General features: G+C 30.7%; 1 protein-coding gene across 1 annotated transcript; it reads right to left on the bottom strand.

Annotated features, from left to right (window-relative positions):
- Positions 1–13,913: 13,913 nt before the first annotated feature.
- LOC110671733 (UPF0481 protein At3g47200) lies at positions 13,914–15,632 on the bottom strand. The gene has a single exon (XM_021834289.2). It carries the CDS (start codon positions 15,556–15,558, stop codon positions 14,107–14,109), a length of 1,452 nt encoding a protein of 483 aa, XP_021689981.2. The 5' UTR covers positions 15,559–15,632; the 3' UTR covers positions 13,914–14,106.
- Between the last annotated feature and the right edge of the window lie 4,329 nt (positions 15,633–19,961).

Genomic DNA, 19,961 nt, shown 5'->3' with positions numbered 1-19,961 from the left:
CCTCTCTTTATTAAAACTTTACCCCACATCTTAAACAAGCTTTTGGCAGCCAACAAGAGGAAAGAAAGTGAAGTTTGGGGCTTTGGAAATTCTGCCCATTGAAGGTTAGTGCTACACTTTCATTTTCACTCTTTTAATCTTAGTTGGAACATCATTTTGAGCTAAGAGATTTTAAGAAATTGAAGTAAATTACATGTGTTAAGGGTACCTTCAATTTTCGGCAGCCCTATGGAAGGATGAGTTTGATTGTTTTAATAAACTTAGAGTGGCTAGAAATGATGGTTAAGGTATTAATATGCATGGATATTGAACTAAGTATGTTAATTAAGGTTTATGAGTAAATTGATTTGGACATTAGGGTTTGGAAAGGTGAAAATGTGACTTGGCTTAGGAAATTGTTAGAGAACTTTTTAATGGTCAATTAGTGACTATTTTAGGTAAGTTGACCATAGAATGGACTGAAAAATAGGATTGCAAAGTGAAGTTGCAGGCTACCCTAGGACAGCAGCAGAGGGACTGAAAATTTAGTCCACTTGCACTGCCATAACTTGGGCTGTGTTGGTCCAATTGGTGTTTGGCCAATTGGACATGAAACTAGGCTTATAATGGCACATTTTTGCTGAAGAAACCATGCCCAAAAGACCAAAGCAAGAGGACCAAAACTTAGCCCCAATCCGGATACCCTGCAACTGATGCTGCAGAATTGACCAAATGAACAGTAACTGTTCATTTGGCCATAACTCACTGTAGATATGGTCAATTGACCTGCAATTTTTACAGCAACAAGTTAAGACATAGAAAAACAACTTTCATGAAGGAACCTACCCAAAATTATGGCTAGAACCTAACCCAAATGGCAGTGGAAGTTACTGTTCATGTTACTGTAGATATGGTAATTTCTGCAGAATGGGAATCCGGCCAGCTGTGGTTTTTGGACCATATCTGGAGCTACAAAACTCCAAATGGAGTGATTCAAAAAAAGAAATTCAACTAGACAAAATAAGGAACAACTTTTATGTTTTACATTTCTTCAAATTCCCACAGAAACAGTGTCCAATGGAATAGTGAAATTGACTCACCAAAACTGAAAATTCTGCTTGTGTTGGTTTAAACTTGAAATGGTATTAACACTTAATGCCAACAAGTTTTAAACACAAAATGTGGTATGTTGGGAGTGCCAAAGTCAATGTACATATTTTCTATCCAAAAGTCAACATTTTTGTTGACCAATGAGGTGAATAGTAACACCAAAACATGAAATTCACAAATTGAAGAATTTAAAAGTTTCAAATGCCCTAGTATACCTAACAAGATTGGTTTGGATAGTTTGGCATGCCAATAGGGTTCAGTTAGCAGTACTGCACATGGCAATATGCCATTTCGTGATTTCATGGCTTTTAGCCATTCTGACTTTGTATTGAGACTTGGCCTTGTGCCTGATATTATTTACAGCTTATTAGCTGTTCTATTGCACACCGGGAGATGCATATGTGACCGATGGTGTGACGGCCCGAGGTGCTAGGTACCCAGTGCCAGTTTACTCGTTATCCAGTCCAGTCGTCTAGTGTAGGTTACTTGGGGCAACCAAATGAATAAAAATGAACAACGTTAACGAAATAATGGATATACCAATACCAAACAAAGAAAGCATACACATTCTATACACATTCATTTTCTTGCTATTTTCTTCTATTATATTATTGCACCACTAAGCATTATTGCTTAGCGCGTTGCTTTTGCCACGCGTAGGTACTGGAGACCCCGATCGTGAGCCCGTGAGACCACTGATCGGGTGAGTCCATCCGGCAGTTCTGCTCAGTGTCCGTGTCACCTCAACTTCTACTGTGCATTGGTAGGACACTAGGTGTCATTTTGACATTTTGTAACTTAATTTTGATTTTTCTTCATATGTAATTAAACTTGTGTAATGTATATTGATGTATATGTAAATTATGAAAATTGTATTTGCTAATGGAAAAGTAAATGTTTACTTGTGAATTATATGTGAACATCACATGTGAATGATGAATGAGAATAGAAATTGAAATGTTGAAATCTTGATATTGAGTTTTGTGTTGATACTGGAGTTGAGAATGAATGAATTTGTTTATTGGAAGTGTTTTTAACAGGTTCCGAAGAACTGTTTTCTCCATTTTTAGCCGGTATTCTGCCGGATTTTCTATAAAATTTTCGGAACCTCAAATAAATTATAAATTCAATAAATGACTTAAATGAGTTATATTTTACAAGTTATATTCAAAATTATGATGAAAATTAATTAAGGTATATTAGAGTGTGCCGGTACACCGTGTGGCATTACTTACTCGGGTATACACTACACGGGTAAGGGGTGTCACAGGATCTATGTAAAGTTTTTTGCTGATCATGTAAATAATGAGAATTGTGTTTGTAAATGGAAAAGAGAATGTTTACTTGTGATTATACTTGATTATCACATGTGATGGATGATTGAGAACTGAAATTGAGAAATGTTGTTGAGATTTTGATATTGGAGTTGAGATGATTGAATACAAATATTGGAAGTGTTTTTCACAGGTTCCGAAGAACTGTTTTCTCCATTTTTAGCCGGTACTCTGCCGGATTTTCTTTAAAATTTTCGGAACCTCAAATAAATTATGATTTTAATAAATGACTTAAATGAGTTATATTTCACAAGTTATATTCAAAAGTATGATGAAAATTAATTAAGATAAAATAGAGTGTTCCGGTACACCGTGTGACATAGCTTACTCGGATATACTGTAGCCGGGTAAGGGGTGTCACACTTTCCTTTTGAAAAACTATTTTGCAAAAGAAAATTACTAAGCCTTTCATACCAAGCTGTAGGAGTTCGTTTCAAACCATACAAGGCTTTAGTTAATTTAAAAATATGATTTGAAAACTCATGATTTTCAAAACTAGGGAGTTGCTCAACATATACTTCCTCATCAATAAAACCATAATGTATATGCAAGCAAGATTCTAATGGCCTCTAATCTAGCTACAGGGATAGTTAATGCCCTCCTCTTGGTTATAGACTATGGCTACTAACCTAGCTTTATTCCTAGTTTTATTGCCATCTTCATTAAGCTTATTTCTAAACACCCATTTGGTGCCTATGGATGGATAGTTCTTAGGCCTAGGAACTAAGGTCCAGACCTTATTCTTTTTAAATTGATTGAGTTCTTCTTGCATGGTAAGTACTCAACCTTTATCACTAATGGCCTCATCTATGGACTTAGGTTCTATTTGTGAAATGAATGTAAGATTATTACATATATTTCTAAGAAAGGAACTAGTTGTTACCCCTTTTATAGTTTCACCAATGATTTAGTCCTTGGGATAATCCTTCTTGAAGGTCCAATCCTTAGGCAAGTCTTATTGAACTCCTTAGTATGAAACTATTTGACCTTATTGCTTTTGGAGCTCAACTTCATCTTCCATTGCCTTCAAGGGATCTTCCTTGGGTTGAGCTTAATTTCCACTAGATTGAGATCAAGGTTACCTATAAGATCATTATCATAAGAAACATCCTTTTTAGGACCAAAGGGGTTAGCTTTATCAAATATAACATGCATTGACTCCTCAATAACTAAGGTTCTCTTATTGAATACTCTATATGCTTTATTAGATGTAGAGTACCCTAAGAAGATACCTTCATCGATTTTAGAGCCAAACTTATCCAAATTGTCCTTAGTATTTAGAATGAAGCATTTACAACCAAATATTCTAAAATAGCCTACCCTAGTTTTCTTTCCATTCTAAAGCTAATAAGGGGTTTTCTTTAGGAAATGTTTAATTAAAGCTCTATTTGAAATATAGCAAGCCATATTATGGCCTCCGCCTAAAAATAAGTATTTAATTTGTATTTATTTAACATAGTCCTCCCCAAGTCTAAAAGACTTTTATTTTTTCTTTCAACAACACCATTTTGTTGGGGGGTCCTTGGAGATAAAAAATTATGAGTGATCCATAATAAGTTACAATATTTTTCAAATCTTAAATTATCAAATTCTATACCGTGATCACTCCTAATAGAAGAAATTAGAAAACCTTTTTCATTTTGAACCTTTTTGGAAAATCTTTTAAAAGCATCAAAATATTCATCCATATGAGCAAGGAATGTAACCCAAGTATTCCTAGAGTAGTCATCAACTATGACAAATGCATAATGTGTGCTACCTAAGCTAGCTACTCTAGTTGGACAAAACAAATCCATGTGTAACAATTGAAGGGGTCTAGAAGTAGATACCTTGTGAATACACTTGAATGAACTCTTGACTTGCTTAACTATTTGGCATGCACCACACACTTTGTCTTTTTGGAACTTGATCTTTGGAAGCTCTTCAACAAGTTCATCCTTGTTCAAGTTTGTAAGAAACCCCATGTTGCACCTTATCCCTCTGCAAGACATGACATGATCTCGTAGTATACCTAATGAATTATCGAACTTTGCATGCCGATAACTCATTAAATACACTACAAGGGATTTTAAAACAATCTAATGCATTTGAGAATTTTACATGACCATAAAATAGTGGTTAAAGTATCCTTTTAATTTTGGGTAGGTGTCATAATTTTTTTTTTAATTTTATAAAAATTTTGGCAGAGTAACAACTGTAAATACAAGAAAATAGTTCTTCAATTCACCTGAAAAAAACAATTTATAATAATACCCAAGTTCAATCTCAACATTTTCAATATCTCACAATTCATTCCTCATTTTCATTTCAAAGCAATCAACACATATGTATATCAAAAATAAGATTTCAATATTTAAAAACTCAAATATTATACGAGACTTTTTGTACAACTGCTCAATATTTATGATTACATACATATATGTAACTATAATTACATAAAAAAGGAAAATACAATGGGTATTCCTAATATACCCGGAAATGAGACCACAAAATGCTCCAATTTGTGGCTCACTCAGTCATCTATGTAGACTTCTCCTTACTCCTACCTGCGATAGCATAACAAGCTATTGCTGAGTATTACATTAAGTGGTGCACAACTTAAAAATTTAAAATAAAATTTAATATTAACACAATTCACCCAAAACATGACAAATCACAATTTTAACAAATCATAAAATTCTTATAACATTTTCCAATTGATAATAAATCATTTGTTTGAAACATTTTCTTTAAACAATTAAAATACATAGGTATTGCCAATGAATACACAATGTAGATTATGACACAAATTGTCCAATCAATGCTATGTTGTACACCACGACAAAGTAATCTCAACCCCACTGATCATTATTAATGAGGGAGGTAGCTAGCTAGCTAATGAGTACTCATCTTAACTCAACCTCTGTTGATAAACTAGAGAGGGAGGCAACATATCAAATATCTAACTGAACCTCATAAGTGGGGGAGGAATAAAATAAGGATCTATCATACTAACTGTGATTCAAAAATAATTTTCAAAATTTCCCAAGTCAAATAATCCCCTTTATAAATTAATAACACAGTCAATTTATCTCAACCCACTTGGGGTTGGCATCACACAATTTCTCAAATTTAAAATTTTCAATGCAATAAAAATCATAATCACTCATATAAATTTATTCAAAACAATTTCTAATTGAAAAACAAGAATTGGGGTTAGTTGTGCACAAACCTTTATTGTATCCCTTCTTTCCTTAGCTCACTTCTCCTTGTCCTTTGAGGTTTTTTTCTCCACTGAAATTACACAATGGAGATTTCTCAATACTTAATTCAACTACCACTAATAGCTAATTAATTAAATGCCTAATAAATGGCTAAATTACTTAAGCAAATTTCAAGAAATTTTGGTTCTGGACAGTACTGGACTCTGAGGTTTGAATCCAAATTCAACTTCATTCCTGTCCAAATTTGGTGAAGTGAACTTAATGAAAGTTATTCTCCTATGTCTTAGCTTTAATTTCCAGTTTGAATTACTTAATTTGACATTTTGTAGCTCAAATTATGGTTAATTGACTAAGTGTTGCTCCAAGGTACTAGACCCTGCAAATTCTCTTATTTCCAAGTTTTGGATAGGGTGTTGCAATTCATATTTGAGGTTCTTACTCTCAGAATTTGAGTAAGATTTCTAAACCAAAGTTGTAGCCCTAAGTCTTAAGTTTTTAGATCATTTTGGCTCATCCCATTTGAAAGTTTCTAGTGAAAGTTATGGTTTAATTACTATTCTAGGGTCAAATGGCTAAATTGGTTCCAATCCAGGAATTCTAGATTAGGAAATCCTGATTTATCCTAACAATTTCCATAAGTTCTTTTAGGATCTAGGTTTTGGCCAAAACATCAAAGTTGTAGTTTTGGGTCTTATGAAGATCTTGGTTTTTAAATCACTACATTTGCAGTTTTGTATCCCAAGTTATGGCATTTTTGCCAAAACTGGTAGGATGGCCATTTTTCCATGATTTCTATATTAGGTTTGGTTCTTGCAGATTTGAGGGACTAACTTGGCCTAGCAAGTTGACCAATTTAGGGTCATCATGATCTTTATAAGAAGTGTTCTACTATGTTTTAGGTCTCCATTGGTCCAAGAATCACCTAATTTGAAGGGGTCTAGTGTGAGTTATGCCTAATTGAAGAGGTACTGTTCATTTGGTCATTTTTGGTCAGGTCCAGAACACCAATTTCGGATTCAATCCAATTGTAGACCAACTTATGTCATTTTCTGGATAAAGTTTCTTCATGAAATTTGTGGCTTTAGGTCTTAAGTTTCATCTCCAATTGGCCTCACACCAATTAGAGCCATATAATTCAACTTATAACCATCTAAGTGGACTAGACTTAAGCTGTCCAGAATTCCAACTTAGGGCACACCACCAATTCATCATTCCCATCCCCCAATTCAACATTAACACACACTTATGGCACATTATATGACCTTAATTTACCATTACTAACATCAATTGAGTGATTTACCACATAACCCTAATTCTCCATAAACCCTAATTCTTCCACCTTACCAATTCATGCAAATTCATGTGATTCACAACTCTAATCATATACATAGAACTCCATACAAGCTAGAATTCATCATTAATCTCATCAAACACTTCAAACCCTAAATTCCCTTAAGCTAGCCGAATTTCATACATCAAAATTCATGCATCATTTTCACAATTTTTCAAACAAAATCCTCATTTTCAACTTCAATTCAAAGAGTATACAACTAAACATCCTTGAAAGAGTGCTTACCTCTTGTAAGGCTTTTCTATCATCAATTTCCTTCACTTTTTCTTGTTTCTTTTTCTCTCAATCTTCCTTTTGAAGCTAGATTAGAAGGTTTCTACTAATTTTTGAAGAAAATTTATGGAAGGAAGTGAGAAATCAAAGCTTAGAAAAACTTAAAAATGGAGGAGAGAGAGGGGATGGTTGGCTGGCCATGGATAAGGGAAGAAGATAATTTTGCTTTTAATTTTTTTGTCTCTTAATATATTATTTATCTCTAAAATTTTATAAATAAAAATTTTAATTTTAATTGTGTCATGCATATGTCATTGATGATGCCATAATTCAATTGAATATTTGAATTTCATTTCTTCCCTTTTTTTTTCATTTCCCTACACTTCTCTATATTTTTTAATTATTTTTTATTATTTTAATCTCATACATTTTAATGGACATTTAGGTCAAAAAGTCACCTCTAGGGGTGAATTGACCAAAATACCCCTCATCGATTCTAATTCATCTTTTAATAACACCCGATAACTCCTTGAGTTCTAATCCCCTTGTTTGAGCTTATTTTCTTTTTATTTCCATGATTTTTCTAATTCCCATTAGTTTCGCAATTGTTCCTTGACCTAGGGTGTCATGGGGTCCCACACGAATTTAGGGTAGCAACTGAGCTCGCAGTTGCTTCCCGGGTCGGTCACCCATCACTGGGATCTCGGCTCATTTAACCAATTTAAGCTTTATTTCTTTTATTTTCTTCCACCACTATATGATTTTTATCAATTTTGTTTACGACTTTTTCTTTGTGGCTAAGGTATGATTCTAGACATTCTAGCTGTCCAGACAGACACTAATCATCGAAACAGTGGAATGTACGGACTACTTAGTATAGGGGTGTTACACTCCATGCTAGCATATGCAAGCCTTCTATGCCAAGTCCAAGAGTCATTACTAATAGGCATAAAACACTTGACGTCTTTGTTAAACATAGCATGTAAATCCATGACATATATATTTTCTACTCTTTTACCAACAAATAACATTTTATTATCGGACAATCTAGAAACAAAACATGATTTTGGTTCAAAAATAACTCTACAACCTTTATCACATAATTGACTAACGCTAAGTAAATTATGCTTTAAACCATTAATTAGAAGAACTTTATCAAGGATAGGAGAGTTTTCCTTACCAATCTTACCTATCCCCATAATTTTACCTTTGCCATTGTCACCAATGGTAACTTGCCCACTTCTTTTCTTCTTTTTAAGAGAAATGAAGAGGTTAGTATTTCCGATGATGTGCCTTGAAAATCCATTATCCATATACCACTTGCTTTCAAGCTTTGAGGATTTCAAGCACACCTACACAAATGAGTTCAACCAATTTTAGGTACCTAAATGTACTTGGGTCCTTGGGGTTAGTAGCTCCAATATCATCAAATCATCTACCATACCCAAGATGGACTTTTTTAATAACACACCTATAGTTAGTTTGACCGAACTTTCCATAATAGTGGCAATGATCATTGAACCTTCTAATTCTTGGTCTATAAGCATGTGAGTGAGCATATGGTCTCATGTAACCATTCCTTTTGTGTCCATCATAAGCATGTGAGCATGAGGCATTATGAATATGATGATAGTTGTGAGGTTTAGTGGCATGTCCCTTATAGGAAATTTGCCTAGAAGCAAATTTCCTAGGAGTAGATACCCTATGGACGTTTTGCAAAGGGACATGATGTTGAGGTGGAGTCGTTCTAGGTGCACTGACACTAGATGCCTTTAGCTCTTGTCTCTTAGGAATAGACATCTTTTGACTAGACTCTTAAGAACTAGGCTCACTTGAACTAGTTGCTTCCACAAAGGTAGTTTTGGAAAGGGATGCTTGAGCAAATTTGCTATAGCTAAGGCCATACTTGATACTTGGGGACCTTTGAGAGTCCAAAATGGCATCAAGTTTGTCCTTCTCTTTAGCAAATTTGGAAAGAGAAGTCTTTAGTTCAAGAATTTCATTTTTCAACTTCTTATTCTTTAGTGAGAGCTCATTTAAGGATTTTTGCATAACATTATCTAATGGTGTAGTATCCTTAGATGAGGTCTCACTCTCCTTTCTTAAGCTAACTATTTCACTTTTCAAAAGCTTATTTTTCTTATGACTTAACTCTAATTCATCATTCATAACTTTAAGAGCATTAACAAGTTCATTATAAGAAAATTCAATAACATCATCACTTAGAGTTACCTCATTTGAGCTTTCTTTCAATGTGATGAAGCAAAAGTTGGCAACTTCATCACCAATCTCCTTATCTTTAGAGTCACTTGGTTCATCCCATATTGCTTTGAGTGCCTTTTTCTTGAACTTCTTGGTAGGCTTCTTCAACTTGGGATACTCCATTCTAATGTGACTTGGCTTGTTGCATTCATAGCATATGATAGGATCCTTCTTGCTACTCTCACCCTTATCCTTCTTGAAGTTCCTTTTTGGAATGAACTTCTTATTTTGGAAGAGCTTCTTCTTTATTCTTCTTGTTACCTAGGCCAGCTCTTCCTCATCAAACTCTTCACTTTCATCACCTCAGTTTTTGGAAGACACCTTAAAAGCAATTTTCTTCTTGGTTTTGTTTGGTTCCTCCATTTGCTCTCTTTTGAGGGTAATCTCATAGTCAATGAGATTTTCCAAAAGTTCATCAAGTTGTTTGCTCAAATCTTTGGCATCCTTGAGTGAAGTCACTTTTGGTAGCCACTCTTTAGCAAGACTCTTTAGTATCCTCTTTACTAGCTCTCCATTAGTAAATGTCTTCCCAAGGGATTTGATTCCACTAATGATTTTCACAAATCTATTATACATTTGACTAATTGTCTCATCCGATTTCATCTTGAATAGCTCATATTAATATATTAGGGAATATATTTTGTTCTCCTTCACTTGACTTGTGCCCTCATGAGTAATTGCTAAAGCATTCCAAATTTCTTTGGTGGTAAACTTCATGCACACTTTGTTGTACTCACTTCTACCAAGAGTACAAAACAAAACATGGATTGCTTTGTCATCTAGAGCCACTATTCTCTTTTCTTGCTCACTCCATTCACCTTTTAGTTTCTCCACATGTTCACTATTTAAAACTTTGGTTGGTGTGACTTGACCATTTTCAATAACATCCCACAAGTCTACTCCTTCTGATTTGAGGAAGTAATGCATCATATTCTTCTAATAGAGAAAATCATGTCCATCAAAGAAAGGGGGTCTTTGGCATTCTTGTGCATTGAGGGTTGCCATTTGATCTTGGCTCTAAGATGGTTAAATTTTTATAGAATAAAACTAGTCTCTAATACCACTTGTTGTCCCTTGTAGCAACCGAGAAGGGGGGTAGGGGGGGGTGAATTGAGTACTAATTAAAAATTAAAAGTTAATAGAAAGACAAGCACAAAGAAGGGAGGAAGAAGAATGATGGACACAAGATTTATAGAGGTTCGGCTATCCTAAACCTACGTCCTCTCCTCAAGGCCTTCATTGAGAGTTAACTCCACTATTATCTTCTTTGGGTGAAGATTAAACTCCTTGCAAAATCACAAGAGCAAACCCTTGCTCTTTTATAAACCCCTTTTCTGATAAGAGCAACTTAATGCTCAAATACACTCTAAGTACAATAAATGCTCTCAATTACTTCAAACTTACTCCCAAAACACATAAATTATAGCTCAACAAATAAGCTCTCAAGAAATTATTTGTAGAAGCTCAAGTTCTAAAGAAAGAAGAGTGAAAAGCTTTGAAACACAATAAATTCTCAAATAGAAAGTTGTTGTAACTCTTCTCCAGTCATAAATAGCCCCTTATTTTTGGGGGTGCATTAAGTACAAAAATAGCCATTTAACCACTTAAATCCCCATTATTTCGAGTTTTAAAAACCCACGTTCAGCTGTCGAAGTCCCTTGCTTTGGCTACTGAAAGTTAGAGAGCCAAAAAAAGCAAGTTTAAAATCATGACTTTGGTTGCCAAAATCCCCTACTTCAGTTGCTAAAGTCCCCTCTAGACTAAAACACAAAAAAGCTTAAAACAACATAACTTTTACTCCCCAAGTCCCATTTTTGATCCGTTTGAACTGTTGGAAAGTTAATTCAATAAATTTTCGAGCAAAAATACTTTCAAAAACTAATTTAGCATCACTTAAAATGGAAAATTAATTTGACTTTCCCTTGGTCAATAAATAAATAGAAACAAGACATTAAGAAATTTATAGAAATACCTAAACTTGAGTCAACACAATTAATTAATTGATATTCACATATCATAAAAATAAATAAACATTACATTTGTAGAATCCCACTTATACTTTACTTCACTTCTTTGTTCTCTTTCAATCTTGATTTGAAGCAATTTCATAATTTTGAATTTTGGAATTACGATCTTAACACAAATATTTCCAAGGTAGATTAGTAGTACACTAATTATTTATTATTATCAAAACATGGATTAAAACTCCTAAGTCCAACGTGGGCAAATTTGTTTTTTTTTATTTCTACATCAATTTAGTTATTTATAAAGAATCAAAGTTGTATCAAAATGTTCAAATAAGTTTCATCAGATCCAATTTTGTCTTCACAATATCAATTTTTTTTTATTTTCATTATTATCAATGTTGATTTTTTATTTCAAATTAAAAAAAAAAATTTACACTGTCACTTATAATTTAAAATTTTACTAAAAAAATAAGGTAAAAAAAAATATATGATAACAGTTCTCAAAATAATAATAATAATAATAATAATAATAATAATAATAATAATAATAATAATAATGTAAAAGATAATACTCAATATATGGTATAACGCTAATTTTATAATATTAATTTTCGACAAAACATAATTATAAAAGGTTAAATGAGAAAAAAATTAAAATTTTTATATTAATTATTAATTTTAGTCAAAATTTTTAATTTTAATAATTTAATCCTAAACTTTTTATATTATTTTAAATTTTCACAGTAAATTTAATTAAAACAATTAAAATCATCAATTGAAAAAATTAGTTCAAATCTTTTTCACTCAATACCAATTTTAGCTAATCATTTCAATGTTGTTAATTTATTTAACAATTTTAATATTTTCATGTGTTTTAGCAAACTTTGTATTAATAAAAAAATATACTAATTAATTTATATATCTAATATTATGATCTTAATTTTAATTTTGTTCTCATTCACTTTTCAGTTGTACTTTTAATTAACATCTTTCTCATCATTTTATGCCAATTACAAAGGCTAAGAAATGAAAATTTTCAAATATTTAAACTTCAAATATGTATAAATAATATAAAAGAAAGAAATCTGCAACTTTCAAACTGATAAGTATTTATAAAATGAGTGGCGTGAACATACACACATATAAAGAAAGAGGGAAGAAAAATTAAGTAAAATAATATTTTATTTGATTTAATAAAATAATATTTTTATCTATTTAAGAATAATCGCTAAAATTAATAAAAAAAAATAAAAAATAAAAAGATTGGCTGATATTAATAATGTAAAGCAAATATTTGAGTTACTGTTTTCAATTGAATCATTCAATTTAGTTAATTGCCAAGATTGAAATTAATGTGAAAGTTTATGGATTAAATTGATAAAATTAAAAGGTTTGACTAAAAATAAAAAACTAAAAAAAGATTTTTTTTTCACCATTTTACCAGTTGTAAAAGAATAGAAATAATATAAATATATAAATTAAATGACATATGTTTAGGCAAGTCACATATTTAATTTATTTCGTATGGTAGAATTTCACTTTCTATATCGTGTATAAATTATAATTAAAATTAAATTTAAATATTTATAATTCTAAAATTTTTGAAAAATATATAAATTTAATAATATATGCTTTGTCAAACGGTTTTATATTTTAATATGTACTATTATTATAGTCAAATATTTTTTTTAAAATGTTATATTTCAAAAAAAAAAAAAAAAATATATATATATATATATATATATATATATTAATTATAATTATATCGCAATTTAAGAATGTATATGAGATTAGAATTAAAATTTTGTTAATCTTCAAATTATTTTTAAAATGAAAATTTTCGTTGAAAATGCATTTCAAATTTTTTAAATAAAATTAAATTGGTAATTTTTATTCCGTTAATTTCCGTTTTTAAAAAATTAACCTACTCAATTTCCGTTTATAAAATTTTGTATAGAAAACTTCTTCTACGTGGATTATAGAAGACTTCTATTTTTAGTCTTTTATGTTAAAAAATGTTGTAAGTTTACTTAAAAAATAATAATAATAATAATAATAATAATAATAATAATAATAATAATAATAATAATAATAATAATAATTTTATAATTGTATTAAAGATTTTTTGGAATTATCATAAGTTTAATTAATAATTAATTAATTAGTAGTAATTGGTGTATATATATATATATATATATATATATATATATAAAGGCAATATAATGACACAGATAAAAATATGTATTTAAATATTTATTATTGATATTCATAAGGTATATAAAGTGTTATTTTTAAATTTTTAATTAAACTTGCATATTTTTTTTTGTTTTGAATATAATAAAGTGGGAATAGATATTCTTATGATTAATCCCCCCCACCCCCACATATATATATTTAAAGGGAACTTTTATGGTTATTTTATTTTTACAAAGTAAAATTTATTTTGTCAATAATCATCACTAAAAAATTATTAAAATCTAATTTAACAGTGAAATAGACTTAAAATCAAATCAAAGTAATTTAAAATACACAATTATAAAACATCAAACAATATAATGAATAATAATAATTAAAAAAAAATCTTGACAAATTAACATTCTTCCGAGCCAAAGATACAAAAGACGGAAAATGTCGTTATTTAGGCAATAATGAGACATGACTCCCAGGATCCATAGAAGCACCTTTCGCTAACATTTTTCAGAAGGGAGCGAGAAATAAGCTTGAACAGCACTGAAAAGAAGTGCAAGCAACGCACCAAGTAAAGCAAGGAAAGTCCAGGGACTACTGAAATAGGTGTGATAGGCCTCAGCTGTATAGGTTTTCCATCGGCTCTTATAGTGTTTTTCGATATCAGCTTTCACGTTGGCATATAAATCAGGGTTCGGAACCAAGTCTGTGCCTATCTTGTTGAAGAGTTTAGCGACTTCTTTATCACTGCCAAGAACATTTGTGAGAATTTTCGCCTTTCTAAGCTCCTGGACATCTTCAGGATGATCGATGAGCGAGTCTAAAAAGCATATGTAGGAGGTGACCTCAAAATCTTTAAGAAAATCTGGACACATTTCCAATGCTATCAAGTTCTTTAGCTTCGGTGCTGTTGAATCGTCTACTAGCAGGGAAGGAAGTTTTAAGGTTCCTGCAAAGCAAGATCGTTCGAAAGAAATTGTCAAAGAACGTTCTCCAGTTGGCTTCAACCGGATTCCTGATGCGATGAGCTCCTTCACGTTGCGAAACGAGTGCGGTTCCCGATTTCTATTCTCTGGTTTTATATTCTTGGCTGTGATATTAGCGGATCTGTTGATCAGTTCTTCCCTCAGAAGCTCCAGAAGATGGGAGGGTGAAGGCTCCTTTCCATATTCTTTTGTTACTGAAGAAGGTTCTGTGGTCATAAGGCTCTCACCAATGAATTTGTTAATTGATTTTCCGATTTCTTCCTTCTCTGCATTCTGGACGACCGAGTTCCTCAATAGCTCGAGGAGTTCGAAGGGAAGTTGATTCTCAAGCAAGAACAGATCCTGTTGAGCAAAAGCCACCTGGTCTTTCTTGATATTCAATTTCTTCACCTTCTCGTCATCCTTCACAACACGATGGATGAAATTCAACATTGCACATCCATCCACAAGAAACATCCAGGCGAGTTCATCATCACTGTAGCACTTTATCACGTCTTCCACATAGCACAATTTCAATTTATCCAATTTCTCCATAATCTTCTTGTAGAGATCTTTTGCATCTATCCCCTGTTCTTCCATGAAATGTCCTGCTAGTCTATGCTTTATCGTCTCAGCATAGTCAAAATTGGGACAGCCATGGTGGATAGGACCGATGGCAACCACCCTTGGTTCATAGTGCTTCTTGAATTCCTCGTCCTCCCTCAGCATGAATGGAACCTTCTGTATCCGCGACTTTTCAGGTTTTTGAGCTGCCTCGTTCAGGGAGTCCAACCTCTCCTGCAAAATCTTGCTGGTAGTTGGTTTTCCATGGATTACGATGCTCAGCTTCTGGTTCTCCTCAATGGGTTGGTCATGGCTTCCACTTGCTTCGTCCTCCACATTGATCTGGTCATGGCTTCCACTTGCTTGATCAGCTTCTCGTTTGACAACCTTTGTTGCTTGCACTTCAATCGCGTCACTGGACATTTTAATTTGGGTAATAAATTAAATTTGTATTTTTCAATTTTGGCATTGTAATGCTTGATTAGAATAGCATACATATATATATATATATATTCTTCACTCTCTGCATAGAAATTTGAGAATGAGGAATATTGCCACTTTAACTTTATCAAGGTATCAAGTTTTGTATCTTAAGTGCAAACTAAAGCTTCGCTTGCTTTTAAGATAGAGAAGTGAGAGGAATTAAAAAAAAAAAAGAAGCAATTTTTCCTTTTATTTATTTTGTTTAGAAATTAAAAGAGAAGAGAAATTAAAAAAAATTGGTACCTAAAAAATATTTTAAAAATTACTCTTTAAAACATACACAAACAAAGAAAAATGAAAATAAAAAAATAACAAAATTTAAAATTTATTATTATTATTATTATTATTATTATTATTATTATTATTATTATTATTATTATTATTATTATTATTATTATTATTATTATTAAAGTCATGCTAACTTTGATCTAGTGATATAAGGCATATTTTTCACTTGATAGACCTAATTAAGTTGGAGTCTCCAATCTTTCAATTTTATAGTAAAGAAAAGCATAAGTTAAAGTGATTTAATAGTAAAGAGATCCAAACAACAAGAAAGAAATTTAAGTAAATAATAAGTTATGGTTGTATAAGCAACATATTAATTCAATAATAAAGAAATTTTAAGAATTTTGAAAATTAAAATTTAGAATTCTCCTCATTATAATTTAGAATGGCTCTATTGCAAAAATATTTTGAAATTTGATTTCGAAGTACATGTTATAAATCCTTTTAAATATATGTAAATACAATTTAAACTGCATGCATGCCATGATTTTTGGCCGAATTAAGTTGCAATTATTGATATGAGAAAATAATTTCATTTTGATATTTTAGGTTTAAAAGATGAATTTTATTATAAATTTGATATGATTATTTATAAATGCAAATATTTTTCTTAAATTAAAAAAAAAAAGACTTATCTTTTTAGCTCATGCTCAAAGGACTCGGAAAAGAATTTTGAAGAAAAAAAAAAGTTTCTTACTAAGCTTTCGTTTATTTTGCGGAAAATAATTTATATATAAAAAATATTTTTTATGAAAAAAAATAGTTTTAAAAAATATTTTCTTTCGTTATATGGTTTTATGTTAAACAAATAGCATGTGTTAGTTTCGTATATATATAAATATTTTTATATTTTAATAATATTATTAAAATTTAAAAAATAAAAAATAATTTTCTTTTTCTTTAAAAAAGAAATTTTTTTTCCTTAAAAATGACTTAATTTTTGTTTAACAGATAAAATATTTTTGATTGGGTATCCTAAATATTAAAAAATGTGAAAAATATTAAAACAAACATAATCTTAAATTTTGTTTTTTTTATAACGCTGTAAAAAGTATTTTCTTCCATTTTTATTAATTCTTTTAAGAAGTTTAGATGCTCAATATAATAATAATAATAATAATAATAATAATAATAATAATAATAATAATAATAATAATAATAAAGCTCTGTGATGTAATGTAACAAAATAAAACAATGAGAACGTAACATAAAAAGAAAACAAAAGTTAAAGTACCTAAAAGTAAATTTTGCCGGACAAGTTTGCTGATGAACATGTGTAGCACGAGAGGATTAGTTAGATAGAATACACCTTAATGATTGGGAAATCAACGGAAGGGCTTGGCCATTTTATTCTTAAACTTAATCAATTACATATTTTGGAAATTGGTATTATTTTAATTACTATATATGTTGGAATCAACTGCTTTTCTTTAGTTATAAGTTGAGGAGTGGAATCAAGTTTGCTTTATATCATTTTATGTGGACCACCTATTGTGTTTTTCTAATCATTATAGCCATGGAATATATACTGTTTTCAACTTGGTTTCCCACATAACAATTTTTATTATTAATTTTAGTAGTTTTACTTCGCCTTTAAATATATATTTTTTTGAATTGCGCCTTTAAATATATAAGGACATGGAATTTAAGTTTTTATATAATCAACGGTGAAATTGTCACTTCTATAATAAAAATAATTATAAAAATATTATTTTTATTATATAATTTATTAATTATTACTTAATTCATTAAATTTCTTATAGATAATTGATATAATATGTCTCAAATAACTCTATTATTTGAACCTTCATTACCTGGGTCATCTTATGGATAACACCATACTGTGTCTCGAATAAGAGTGATAGTTGGTTACCGAGTCCCGTGGCTCGAACGCTCACCCAACATTCTAATATTTCCAATCTGACACAGACACTATCTAGTATAGCTCACCAAATTTAGGCCTCTAGTCCCATTTTAGTTAGGAATCCTTCAAAATAAAAACCTTCCACAATCACACTCTTAGCCTAAATAGAATCCGCCGGATGCCTATAAATGGGGATAGATGGATATGTTTCTAGATCTAATTCCATTCATTCACTTTCTCAAATTTCTTTATTGGCTTATGTATCAGAGAGATTGTTAAAGCCAATTCACTCAGTATTCTTCTCCTTGTATTATAGGTCTGTACCCACTAAAAAATACAGGACAACATCAATAAATAAATAAATAACAGAACATTATTTCAAGACATGAGGTTTCTAATTTAAAGGGATTAACTTTAAAATTATATTACAAATTCAAGGTTAATTTTTTCTATTCTCTAATATGATTATGCGCATCTTTTATCAACATTCACTTTTTCCTTTTTCTATTAATTCCAACTCCTCTTTATACTCTATCCAAATGAGGCGTAAAAATATCAATTTGAACAACTCATACTCCTTTTTCTTTTAATATGCCCTCTTATATTCTCAAGTCCCATTCCAATAAAACGTAAAACACAATGTTTTGAAGCACATGGGGGACTGATACACCTCCCGATACATATATACCCTCACTCGCAATGTAATGGATCTCACACTCCTAAATTTAAGGAACAAATATCTTTTTTGTGGGTAATGGATGCACTACTTTTTGGTACACCAGGTGCATCTTATAATTTGCCTTGGTATACTATTTATCATAAATATTATTTAATAAATATTAAATTTATATTATATAATTAATAGTTTTTTATATATGAATATTAGTATTTTAATATTAAATTAAGGACTATGATTGAGGGATTAAGTGAATCCACATTTAATGTGGATCAAAGGGTTCCTAACAACAAAAAAGGTCTTATTTACCCTTGATGCTTTTGGAGGTAAAGTTTCCCCCCATCTTCTACTCTTCTCTCCTTCAGTAATTTTCCTCCAACTTCATTATCTTTTTTGGAGCAAACAATAATAAATTATGTTTTCATTTACAAGAAAAATTTTATATTTTTTGTTGAAACTATTAAACTGTGCATGTAATAGTGATAAAACGGTGATTTTTTTTTACTCTATGTTATAAATGAAGGCTAATATGAAGTATAATATATGAGTTATAATATTAATTAATTGTTTTTATATTAATTTATATTACATGATAAATATAATCATAGGTTATATTAAATGGAGTTAATTTTACATTGATTAATTTATAATTAGCTATGTGGCATGTAACATAGATCATAGGTGAATGCTCATGTAATTAATTATACATAGATCAATTTAATAATGGACTATGTAGCATGTAACATAGATAAGAGGTGAAGGCTTATATATTTAATTTTACATTAATCAATTTTATAATTGACTATGTAATATTTCACATTGATCACAAGTTAATGATCATGTAGTTAATTTTACATTAATCAACTTAATAATTGATTATGTGGCATGTCATATAGATCAAAGGTAAAGGCTCATATAGTTAATTGTACATTGATCAATTTAATAACTAACTATGTGACATGTCACATAGATCAGAAGTGAAGGCTCATATAGTTACTTATACATTGATTAATTTAATAATTGACTATATGGCATGTAACATAATGAAGGAACGGAAGCGTGAAAAACACAAGTTTATACCATTGAATTCAAAAATTTTCACCTAGGGTCACATGCATCATGCAAGATTTATTTTTATCTATTTGATTTCAATGATAAACAACATATTAAAACTCTTTTAATATGTTTTTGGATCTGTATTTGCCATTTAAGATTTTAAAATTAATCAGATTAATTTTAGAACCCTAAATTAAATCAAGAACGATTACACTAACCTCTTGATGTACTGCAGCGTGTTTGCGCCTTTGAGATTTGTCTTCAGGACACCAGATGTTGTCCCTCTAGGTTGTCCAGACCAAGAACACCTATGGCAGCCCTTGAACAGCTTCTAAAGCTTTTTCTATTAATTAGAAATTCAAGTTCTGCCTTTTAAGAGATTAGAGATGTAAACAAGACACTAGAAACAATTTCTAGCGTTCTTAATTCAAGAGATTGATGGCTAATCTCTTTGAATTG

Source organism: Hevea brasiliensis, chromosome 5, assembly GCF_030052815.1.
Source record: "Hevea brasiliensis isolate MT/VB/25A 57/8 chromosome 5, ASM3005281v1, whole genome shotgun sequence".
Classification (NCBI taxonomy): domain Eukaryota; kingdom Viridiplantae; phylum Streptophyta; class Magnoliopsida; order Malpighiales; family Euphorbiaceae; genus Hevea; species Hevea brasiliensis.
This window is presented reverse-complemented; position numbering and strand designations above follow the sequence as displayed.

Excerpts from the sequence above, each read along its gene's own strand:
- LOC110671733 (XM_021834289.2), bottom strand. The coding sequence starts at position 15,558 with ATGTCCAGTGACGCGATTGAAGTGCAAGCAACAAAGGTTGTCAAACGA.